The sequence below is a fragment of the Lycium barbarum genome, chromosome 6, assembly GCF_019175385.1.
Source record: "Lycium barbarum isolate Lr01 chromosome 6, ASM1917538v2, whole genome shotgun sequence".
Lineage (NCBI taxonomy): Eukaryota > Viridiplantae > Streptophyta > Magnoliopsida > Solanales > Solanaceae > Lycium > Lycium barbarum.
Genome location: NC_083342.1, coordinates 125,237,944 through 125,250,838, shown reverse-complemented (window position 1 = coordinate 125,250,838; position 12,895 = coordinate 125,237,944). Strand labels below are relative to the sequence as shown.

The window sequence follows — 12,895 nt, the reverse complement described above, 5'->3', positions numbered from 1 at the left end:
AGTTTTAAAACCAAATAAATTGGTTCCGGAAACCAAGTTCGAGTGGCTCAAAATAACAAATATATTATAAGGTTGTCTTGTTTGACAATATGGGTGTTGGAACTATCAATCCCGACTACTTTAACTTCTATAGGTAGTCAATCTTAAAAGGATACGTACATATGTGAGGTGATCGTTCTTTTGGAAGAACTCCAAATTTGTCCTTGCATTTAAGTTAGACACTCTGTTTCTGCCATGATTGGTGCTATCATTTCCGTTGCCCGCCTCGTTCTCTTCACAAAACTTGTTACCGTCTCCAGTGTCGTCGGTGTATCCGTGTTTAATTTGATGGCTTCTCCGAAATTAAAGAGCACATACCATGTCAAATGAAACTTGTTTAATTCAATGCGTGAGCAACGAAACAACTAATAGACAAAATACTGAGTAGTACAATTAACATAAAATGAGGTGGAAAAAATATATGTTGAAGAGGAAAAGAGAATTTGCTGGCCAGTGGGAGGGAGAGGTAAAGGAGAAGGACGGAAAGTGAAGAAAAATAGTTTTAGTTGGAAAAGGGAAAGGGAAAGAGGAATAATAATTAACAAAGGGAGGTTTTAAAACTGCCAATTTAAAAGGCGTGTCCTTTTAATTTTCTTTAGCAAATTAAATGGCAAAAATGGAGTAAAGAGGCAAAAAAATAGGAAAATAAATAAATATGATTTCTGATTTTTTAGAGCGCCACGTAGGCGAGCCTATTGCCTGCTTTTATATATATATATAAGATTAGTTCAAATTTGTATGTGTATATTTCATTTTCTTTATTGAAGCAAATTCTTAAATGTCGGGATTAAAGTCATTTCTTTTATCCTTATTTAACATCAAAATTATGATTTTTTCTTTTAACTTTTTTCAATAAATTCATGTATTTTAAAATAAAATTAATATATTTAAGACAACACAAAAAGTTCTATGTCAATGCAAAAATCAATGAAGAATTTCAAAAATTATGTAAAATAGTGAACTCAAAGGAAACAATTTTTTTTGTAAATCTTAAAAGAAAAATGTCGAGAGTATATATACAACTAAAGGTCTCAAAATTTTCGTTAAAAATATCTGAATACCTTAGAACTACATAGTTGTGAACAGAATTTGAATATGCGATAGTCAAAATTTTAAGTTTATTTATTTATTAAATTTCTTTTAAAATTTAGATATCCAAAGAAAGATCACCCTTTCATAAATTTTATTACGCTTTAAGAACCGCGCGAAGTGCGGACCAGTTTACTAGTTTGAACATAAATAGCACAACTCTTAAAGTTTCTTAAAATAAGCAGTTTTTATTATCTTAGTTTTTGGATCAATATTTTGTGAATTTAGTATTTAAGCCTAAACTTCATATGAAGTTAATCCAACAAATTTTAAGCTTCTATTGAAGCTTCCACGGTTGAATCCAAGGGTTTGCAGCTTATCATGTAGTCTAAGATTCGGAGTGTGCTTATAGGCACGAGATATTACGTCCGGTTGCAAACCTAATCTTTGTCCTATATATTGGTTTGATTACACATTTGAGTTATTACCAAATTTGGCTGATTTAAGCACTATTACATTAGTATTTTTCACATTGAAATTAAAGGCGAGAAATTCTTGTTTCAACTGCTTACACAGAAACAATTTAGTACAACAAAAAAACAAAATATCAGAATAATCTCACAAGTGGGTCCGGAAAGGGTAGAGTGTACGTAGAAATAATTTAATCTGTGTGAATATTACAAAAGCTAGGTGCCAAGGGCTCAACGTCAAGCTGAAGTTACAAAAGCTAATGTTATATCATATAATTAGGTACATATAAGAACTAAGTGAATGCTGAAGTGTTTGTAACACGATGAGCCTTTAATGTTATATGCCTAGAGAAAAACTTCGTAGTTTGAGAAGAACTTTGTTCATATCCTTATCCGTTAAGTAAGAGTTGGTAGATGGTGGACCTTCTGGCTAATTAAGTTTATCTCTTGTGTATGACGATGTCGTTTGAGCAGTCACGTTAGCTATTAATTGTGGGCGTTAGTGCTTGATCAAGAAACGGATATGCATTATAGTCCCACCACCTGGAAAACTTTTGCTTGCAGGAAAGTTAGAGACCCTTCGTTCTGTCTGTTGTCTTTGCCTTAACTCGTACTCGTATTAATTTTGCTATCGTGTCAAAATTGGTACTTATATGATGCCTTGTAAACAATTTTTAGATTATCGGAATAGAATTGGTCAAATTGTACTGATTGCGTGAAAATTTATTTACTCTGTCATGAACTCTAACATAAATTATGATGAAATACGCCAACTGTCTTTTACATCTTTAAAATAATCTTGCAATGCTGCAATTTTTGAATTTCCGGGAAACCAGAAAAACCATGTCGTCAAGAGATGGAATATTCGTTAGTACTAGTTGACAATATTATTCCCGTTTAGGTTCCCCCTTTGAGCTGGCGAAACTTGACTCTCATCTTATCACACTACCCCTTAAAGCAATTATGTAATTTTAATGATCGAAAACACAAAAGTACTATGGGCCTTCAATATTGCAGTCGATATATACGACTTTGCAAAACATTATAAGTAACTTTTTATACACAAGTGAATGAATTAATAAATAACAACAACAAATATTACAGTTTTGACTTCAATTTTACCGTCTGTCAGGTGTGACAGGGAAGCCAATGCCATGTCTCCTAGTTGGAAACACCACAAATAACAAGCTACAAATTACCCCAATACCAATAGGAACCACATCAAGAACCTGTTTTGTCTCATGATCCGGTGTAGGATAAAAGCAATTCACCACATTCTTATCCCTCAAAGCCACAGCAACAAAAACAAGAACTGAGAGCACAGCATGAATAAAATCAATAAACCCAACTCTATACCTGTTCAACTCATTAGGCATTCCAGATATCTTCGCTGCCTGGTAATCGAAAATCCACAATCCTTGAAACGTAGCTAAGCCATAGTAAATTTGCCCGTCTGGTGCTTTAAAGCTATCAGTAAAACAAGCCAAAAAGCACGAAAAAGCAAGTAGTGCAAGGAGGATGAATGTCATGGGACGTGTTGCAGTGTCACACGATCCATTGTTGGTGAAAATTGGGATTAGAAGTTGGAATGCTAAGAGTGTCCCTGTTGGGAGTAGGTTGGCTAAATTAGCCGTGGTCTCTAAGGCACGCTTAGAAATTGACGGTCGCGGTGTAGGCTGCCGTTCTGGAGAATCTGATATAACATTATTGTTGTTATTATTATTATTGTCGTTGTTGTTGTTGTTGACAGGAAGTAGTGGGATTTCGGAGGCATCTGATGATATGGATGCTTGCTTAGAGGTGGTTGATCTAGCTCTTAGAGACATGTCCATCAGCACTAACACCAATTCAACCACTCACTTGACTTGGAACAGTCTGATATAAAGACTCTTTGTTAACACTTCGTGCCTCCTTTGACTCGGTTCAGGAATACGAATTCTTGAATAGTGGCCTGAGAAATTACAATTAATATATAGAAAGTCGAGAGGAGATTGGAAATGAGTTATAGACTTATAGCTACGAGAATATATAAATGAAATTGTGATCAATGGAGTTATATGCGTGTAAGGGAAAGAGGAGTACAAGTTTGGAACTTTATTGACCTAACGAAAGTAGTTAGTATAATAGAAAATTCCTGCTGGCTCAAAATGACTCTTTCTTCCTTCATGCGCTGGCAATACACGCTAATATTAGCTTTCAGTATATGTTTGCTTCTAAGAATTGAATAATTTGTTGTTGACATATTTCAATTATTTGTTCAATTTTTTAGAGTTTAGACTAATGTCAAAACAAAGTAGTGGAAGGGAAGTCAGCAAGGTGTGACTTGGCACTATTTTTTATTTTGCTTATGTATTGTAGTTATCTAGAACCATTGATCAAATTATATAGTGTAGTTATCTAGAACCATTGATCAAATTATATTTGGAAATCCTATTGATTAGTTGTTAGCACCCAATAATTAATTTTTTTTTAGGTCGATAAGGGACAGCTAATGAAAAGAGAAAATCATTTCGAGTGAAGGAGGATTTGTAATATTAGAATTTTAACTCCAAATCATTGCTTATATTGTGTTGATAACAAGAGCCCAACATCATTTTATGCAGTGTACAACCAATAATTTGCATCGGGTTTCTACTGAAGGATCGTTGTTTAATTATTGGTCCAACTAAGAAAAGTAGTGTAACTATAGACATTGGCTAAAACTTGCGCTGCTCCTTCTTCTCCTTCTCTTCCTTCCTTCTTCTTCACTTTTGGTAGAAAAATTGAAGACTATTTATGTGTGTTTAGTTTTGATTGGTTTATTAAAAAACTTGAAAAATACCATTATCGAATTTTGTTGAGCTTGATTATTGAAGATAAAATGAGTCAATTTTGAATCGTTTTCTTCCTACCTAATGATGGACATGAATTTATTTTTGCAAAACTTTTTAAAACAATGTCAAAATTTTGAAATAGCAAGACTGAAAAATCCTATTTGTGTAAATCTTCCGTGTACGACTTAGTTTGAATTTAAAATTAAGCTGCTTATCGTTGTGAATTGTGTGTTGGCCTAGGCCCTAGGGGCCGTATACTCAAAACCTTCTAACCTCTACGCCATTCATGAATTCTCCATGTATTTTATTTGAACAATCTATAACTGGCGTAGAAGTATGTGACCCAAAAAATTGTGGCGTAGTAAGTCAAACAAGCAACTGAATTTTCATTAAAAGTAGGACGGTTAGTGGACAATAATTTACCCAAATAGCAGGTCCAACTTTGTATTAGTCCAGGGTTGGCCCAGTGTTGTATTAGCTTTGTAGATTTTTTGCATGTACATGGTGTTCAATAACTATGACCATTACTATATGCCTGCTTGATTTATTTATACATGTGCACCATTTGTTTATGTCAATCAACTTCATCAAAAGAATAGTTCTGCAGAAGATAAAGACCAAAAATGGAACCAACAAGCAAAATAAAAGCAAGTTTATTTTCTTCACAATAGCCCAAAATTTGCAAATGATTACACATTTGTAAATGCTACGTTTAGACACACAATTTAACTACTTTGAATGATCGACCTCGGGCCGGTGGCGGACCTAGAATTTTTTGCAAGCAGGTCAGTAAAATAATTTTAATCGACAATAAAGGTGGTACCGACAGGTGAAATTTATCCAACACTCTTTTTTTTTGTTTGGGGGGTGGGGGATCATAATGCTACCACAAAATGAACTTCTAGAAAATCGAGATCGACATTTCTTTTTTTTTTCCTCAAAAGACTTGGGTAAGAAATATAAAACGTGTAATTACAAAGACCTAATACTTTAACTAAAAATGTTAAAATTATGTAATTTAAAAACGTTATTCAACGAATTTTAAAATTTGTTAAACTTAAAAAAAAAATTACCCAAATTAAATATTTATTAACTCTAAGAAATTTGACCAAATCTAGTTTTTCTTATTCATAAAGAATAAAGTTGTTTATTACAAACAAAAGACAAAAAATAAAGAGATATATAACTAAACTAAACTAATACAAGTTATAAGAGAGCTTATAACGTAAACTAACAGAGTGAATGCATATCAATAAACAATTTAGCATAAACAAATTTAAGATGAACTAGCAAATCAATTATAGGTTTTCTATGATAGCACTTGCTTAATTTAGATAAAATAAAACAAGATTTCCCTTTGTAGAAATTTTTGATATTTTGAAGTGAAACTGATAGTAGAATTATCCTATGGAATTTGTAAATAGGTATATACTACAGCCTAGACCATCCTTCTAAAGGATCTTCTTGATCTAAATAAAGTGGATTCAAATAGGTATATATTAGAAGGGGTTGCCCGAACATGCTAATTTTAATAAGTATAAGAGTTTTTCATGTTCTTAGCACTTAAAACAATGAAATTTGTACGACTAATTGAATGAGAGTATAATGAATTCACACTTGCAACTACTAAAATTACAATCTAGCAAAGAAATTTATAAAATATCTGAGCTTCTTCAACAATGTATGTTAAACACAAAGGTGGTAGAAGTTGCTGACAACCTGCTACGCCAGTTGTGGTTTGTTTAACATCAGAAAACAAAGACAAAGCACCTGCCAACATATACTAATCGAAATATCGTTGTGTATGAGTACATTTTTAATCAGAGACATCACTGTTTGACGCGTACATTCTTGTCTAGCCGGAGATGGAGGAAAAAGATATGAACTGTCAATCAAGATTTTCCTTGCATGCTTATTCCCCATCTAGAAGAGAAATAGGATATACATGAGAGGAATATTGTTGAAAAAACACCCTTTAACAAAAAGCTCTTGGCCCACTCTTCATTCAATTCACGGTTAGCCGGGAATGAGACACAGTAAGAGATTCACTTAACTTCATAGCTAGCGCTCGTGACTATCTGATGATAGTCACTTCGCTTTCCTTTTAGACTGAAAAACGAAATTGAACGATTGAGCATAAGAGCACCTCAATATATACCTCTTACTTTATTGTATCTTACAGGAGAAAGAAAGATTTAAGACTTACCTAGTTGCTATGCCAAAGTAAACATCAACGGGTTCTTCTCTAGCAACCAAATTAACTGCAACAACTCCCAACTGAACCAATGATTTTCAGTAGAAGAGTTGATCAAGTAAATGCCTGAGATTATGAAAGATAGCAATAACAAAAGTGACAATACCATTTTGCCACATGCTACAGAGAAGGAAATGAATCTTCATTCTGATTGATAAGATGAGAAAAGGAGATGACATTATTGATGCTAGACTTTACATTATTGTGAAAGAAGAAGTACCGACAGTATTGTACACAAGCACAAAAAGAGGGAAGTGAAGAACGGATTCCAATTGGTGAAGGCTTAGTCTTTTAGTGAAAGAAGCCACAAAGAACCTCTAAAAACACTATTTAAAACAGTCATGCAACCAAAATCAGCAGCTAAAGAAAATTCTCTAGTGTGCATTTATTGTTTCTGACCTGTAACCCAACGATTAAGCACAACTTATGTTATAGATTCGGCGAACATGGACCACTTCAATATAGTGTCATTTTATGGGCTCGTGATCCGAGATCAATTTCGAAGCGAGTGGTACATGAACACCATGGGTTCCCTGCAAGTCATGGCTAATTAGGCAAACATTAGCAGTTGGCATGTGTGTACACGGTTGAGATATTATCATTATTGCATTGCATTGCACCGGACTTATATTATTCTGTTGATGGTTGTGGCTGGACTTATCTTAATCTTGTGTTGGCTGATTTTTGTTGATGACATTATTTGGTTATGTGTTGTTGTGCTTATCTGCCTATCTTATTAATTTTATGAACGTATGCATGATACTAATCTTAGTCGGCCTATGATATCTATTGGTACATAGTGTTTGTAATGATACTACCTTGCTGCACTTTTTATTTGAGTGCAGATTGTGCGCCAAAGACTTCGTCCAGACCTCATATTTAGCTTGAGGCCAGTTCCTGATCAGATCCGAGGGTGAGCTTCTATCCATGTCATGCCGCCTAAAGATCTTTCTTATTTTGATGTCTATTTTCATTCCAGACATTATTTATATTTATAGACAGTTATTCATTCTTTAGACAATTATGTTTTAGAATCCTTGCATGATGACTTTCGGATTTTGGGGTTGTAATAGTTAGGACTTCCGTACCTTTATTTATTTAAGGCATGACTAGTTATTATTATTATTATTATTATTATTATTATTATTATTATTATTATTATTATTATTATTATCATCATTTATCCTTGAATGTTTTAAATTGATTTATTAAATGATGATTGGTTAAGGTGATTGGTTCGCTCACTAGAAAAATTAGTGTGGGTGTCACTCACGGCTATTTGGGTCGTGATAAAAACAAATAGTAATAAGAGTACATTAGGACAATTTAAAACCTAATGAATCTAACCAACCCTCCTATTACATTAATCTAACCATACGACAATTATAAAAAGAAAAGAAAACAGTCAAACAGGAATCTAAAACATCTTAAATACGCTCTGAAATTTCTTAAACTTTTAAACTATTATTTGTTGTTCCTACATCTGCTCTGAAGTTTCTTAAACTTTAAAATAATGATTCGATGTTCCAATGCCATATTTAGTGTCCGGGGAACCATTGTATATATAAATTAACAATAGATACCATTTTTTCATTTACATAAGACTATTGGTGTTGTATAACATTTGCTAGTTAGACAGTATATCATTTTTACTACTTACATCTAATATATTAACTATCCCTATCGTCATACTTTTGAATCATATTTGCTCCCACCGGTTAAATGGCTTGGTCGCACCTCAAAATGGATAAGTAAATGTCCCCGATTAAATATGAAAGATCCGCCCATTTCTAATTAAAACTCACCCGACCCATACTCAAATGGCGTCACCAGGGAACACTCTAAGGTGTTAGCTACGCATAACTTGCCATTTGCATTTGTGGAAGCTGATTTAAGTTTTAAATTGGATTAAGTTAGGGTTTCGAATCTGCCCAAATTGTAAGTTTTTTTTACTTAAATCATCTATTGTCATATCAGAATTTCATTCGTTAATTACTATTGTTATAGCTCATTGAATTTTGAGGCTCGCAACTGTTGTCCTGGAGTAATAGCCATGTGTATTAATACGTTATTGGAGGCCGCTAATATATCATAATGTAATGCTGTAGTTGCTCTAACTCGGTACAAATTCGTAACTTTTTTATTAGCTCAAAACTTGATATTAAGTTATTGTTTCTTGAATTCAACAGGCCCTAGGTCGTATATTACTATTTACCTGTAGTAATAAGTAACCGCAGCAAATTCGTAAATACTGTTGTGGTCACATGTCTAGCCATAAGTTAGTGAAGTTAGCAATAAATTAGCAACTTACCGACGGCTTCAGACATATCGTAATTTACTGTTGTTATAGCTCATTGACCTTATCAGGCCCTAGGTCGTAATTTACTACAGTAATTGCCATGTGTATTAATATGTTATTGAAGGTTGTTAATATATCGTAATTTAATGTTGTAGTTACCATACCACGATACAGATCCCCTTTTATGGTCATCCCACTTTATTAATTGATACAATTGGTCACAAGAACTTTAATAATCCACCCATTTTTTATTTTTATTTTTGTAGTAGTAGGTTATGCTTAAAAATTACTTGCGCAATATTTCGATTTGTCACAGCTTGACCCGAGGGTAAAACAGTGCAATCATATGACCTTTATCACGGTATTGCGACATTCGATGTTTCCCCAAGTTGATGTTATCATTCACATTTTAAATTGATATATTTGGTCACAAGAACTTTAATAATCTACCCAGCCTGTTTCGCCAAGCTTTTAAAATCAGCTTATTTTAAAAAATACTTTTGTTTAAAAGTATTTTTTAAAAAAGTACTTTTGGTGAAAATCAGTTTGTGTTTGGCCAATTAATTTAAAAAACACTTTTGAGCAGCAATTAGTATTTGGTCAAGCTTTTAAACAGTGCTTCTGTATGTATTTTTCTCAAAAGTATTTTTCAAAAAAATGTTTTTGGGCAAAAACTATTTTTTTAGCTTCTGAAAAACTGCTTCTGCTACTTCCCAGTAGCACTTATTTTCTCCCAAAAGCTTGGCCAAACACCTAACTTTTTTTTCAAATAAACACTTATTGAAAAAATAAGTACTTTTAGGGAAAAAATAAGCTCGGCCAAACAGGCTATAAGATGTTTCCCAACTGAATGTTATCCCCTTTTATGATCACCCCATTTTGTTAATTGATACATTAGGTCACAAAAAATAATAATGAGTTAATCTTCAATGAAGATAATTTATTTCTTTTGACATGATTCAACAGTAATTAACCCTACTTTGAAGCCGTCAGTAATTACTAACCCATTAACCTATTACTACACGTATAACCACAGCATTAATTTATGAATTGCTGTGGTTACTAAGACTACGATGGGTAATTACGATAGTATTCCACGGGATACCTGTCATCTCCCACCAACAACAGATGCTAGGTAACTTTATCTACCAAGTAAAATTATTTTATTATTGTGAAACCATTCCTTAAATTCCTATTTTTCTACTCCACAAAATTTATTGAACGTCATATTGCCGTTTTCAGAATGAAAATTAATATATCAAAAAATAGATGAAAATAGATGATATTATTTCCACTCTCAAGAGTGAAATGCTATACTATAAACTAATTGAGGAGTATACTTAGTACTCATCAAATTGTTCTCATCCGAAAAACACATGTTTTCAAGGCACTCTAGTCAAGGATCATCAACAACATTTGAAAGAGGAGTACAGTCAAACCCCTTTATAACAGCATCGTTGGGTCCAAAAATTTTCAGCCGCTATAGAGAATGACAGCATAGGCAAAAATTTAGCTGTATTTAGCTGTTATACGCAAAAAAGATACATAAAATTTAATTTTCATTTTTAATTGCCAAATTCTAAGCTTAATCACACTTTGCATAACGAAGGAAAATCATTTAATGATGAAAATATATATATTCATATAATATTTTTTTTTTGTTGTAATGGTGTATGAAATGATCAAATATTTTGTCAAAATTTCTACACTTATTATTGGTGATCATAGATATTCTATTTTTTTTAAAGATGGTAATTATTATATTACCAAAAAAAGAAGATAGCTGTTATATGGGGGGTAATTTTACAAAGAGTGTACTGTTATAAAGTTTGTTGCTGCTGTTATAGGTAAAATGCTGTTATAGAAAAGTAAAATATAACATAAAAAATCCGTTCCGAAAAAAGTTGGCTGCTATAGAGAGGTGCTATTATATGCGAGTGTCGTCATAGAGAGGTCTAACTGTAGTTCCCAGCATTAGTGCACACGTATTTCTAAGCCACCATTAATTTTGAAATTTCTAAGTGGTTTTAAGCAAGTGCAAAGTAAAACTTACTCAAAATTTTCAACAAATTTCTCATATCAAAACCTTCCCTGCTCCCGATCTCTGTAACACCTCGAAATTTTTAAACTCACACTTGAATTCTCGATTGACCATATCTTGATAGTAAGGATATATTTTACTTCGCACTTCCTAAACGTGAATTTGATGATATTTGGAACTTGTTTGAAGTGTTATGGTGTAGTTATGTAAACTACTCCTACTATTATTATCTTAATTGAACTAAGAAATGGAATAGATATATTATGTTTTGGGTAGCAAACCTTTCATATTAATCCAAACATAAAAGTTTGGGCAACCACCTTTTTTTTTTCATCCTTATCCAAGTAACATATATATACCTTTTTGGCTCATATCCTCTCCACCACCTCTACTTTCGTTTTCTCCAAGCAAATAAAACCCCAAAACTCGTCTCCTCTCATCAAATTCTCCCACTAAATCAACCATCAAGAATTGTTCTTGTTGAACCACAAGCTACTCCTCTCTTTTGTGGTAAGTTGCTAAACTCGTATTTACACTGGACAACTGTTATTAATTTTAGCATATCTCCTTGTATAAAATTTAGTTTTAAGTGAGCCAAGATGATCTGGAAATCTATTTCATACATCTACAACTTTTGTTTAGGCTCCAAAACCTAGTTTTGCTTGTATTTACTCGAAAAGGGGTGATGAGTACAGGGCAGGTGCTGCCCAGATTTCTATTTTACAAACCCTCCATATACTACTGTTAGTATTTCGAGTATATATTTTTGTACAAAATTGGAATTGGGGTGATTTAAATTTCTCTAGAACCCCAAGACATATATCTACAACTTTCATTAAGACCACAAAGTCTATTTTTTCCGTTTACCCCTTTGAAACTGAGCCACAATACAAGACAGTAGTACTGTCCAAAATTTCTGTTTTGATAGTTTAGGGTGATTTTCACTGATATCATGTTTAGTTTCGACGTGCTGAAACCATTGAACCTAAATAGATATTTGATTGTGTATTTAAGGTATGTATATACTCTTGTACAAGCTAAGGGAAATTGGCTAAGGAAGTCGACATATTTACTTGATCGTTGCTTTGAGGATTTATAACTTCTTGATGTTTGTTTGAGCTTTAGAAGCTCTAAAGCTCCAAGGTTTACACCTAAACTTGAACTTTTCTTTCAATTTATTTTGTTTGAGATATTGTGAGAAGCTTGAATTTCGGTGAAATAGTATCTACTTTAAATTATTGTCATATTGATCTTGTTGCTACTTTTAATAGTTTACTTGCTTTGTTGGTTGAAAAAGAATATCTTGAAACACTTAAATATGATAACGTTATCATTGAGGGTATAATTTTGTAATTGAATTATGAGCATGTTAAAATCACATTGGTGTTATGTGAAGTATTTTGTAAGACAACTTAATTCGCCCACATATACGGATTGCTTGAGCATTATTACATTCTTGTCGGGACATTGTCCTTCTTGTGATAGTGACCTTGTCACTTATAATGACATACCTCATGGTATTGTTCGGATCTTGTCCATCTTGACTTTGGATTTACATTTCATCTTGACGATGAACTTTTGTCCATTTTCGAGTATGAGTGGAAAGTCACTTTCAACATGGCTCTTGATTCTCTTGATTATTGGGTGATGACCCTTCTTGATTTCGGATCTTGCCCATCTTGACTTTGGATTTACATTTCGTCTGGGTAACGACCCTTCTTGATTTGGGCTTCGGTCCTTCTTGTTATTTGATTATGCTTGATGTGATGGCATGACGTATGTGTTGGGCAAAATTAACTAACTGAATGACTTTCTCGAATTATCTTGGGAAGCTTTGTTGATACTAGAGATATGAATATTGTTATTTGGAACTACTTCTTGGGTTGATATTTGGTTCTCTTGAATATCGTATATAGCTTACTTTGTCTATTCCTTGAATTTTAGTTCTTG

General features: G+C 33.0%; 1 protein-coding gene across 1 annotated transcript; it reads right to left on the bottom strand.

Annotated features, from left to right (window-relative positions):
- Positions 1-2,549: 2,549 nt before the first annotated feature.
- LOC132598646 (protein DMP3-like) lies at positions 2,550-3,574 on the bottom strand. The gene has a single exon (XM_060311640.1). It carries the CDS (start codon positions 3,368-3,370, stop codon positions 2,657-2,659), a length of 714 nt encoding a protein of 237 aa, XP_060167623.1. The 5' UTR covers positions 3,371-3,574; the 3' UTR covers positions 2,550-2,656.
- Positions 3,575-12,895: the final 9,321 nt, after the last annotated feature.

Coding starts and splice junctions, on each gene's coding strand:
- LOC132598646 (XM_060311640.1), bottom strand. CDS start 3,370: ATGGACATGTCTCTAAGAGCTAGATCAACCACCTCTAAGCAAGCATCC.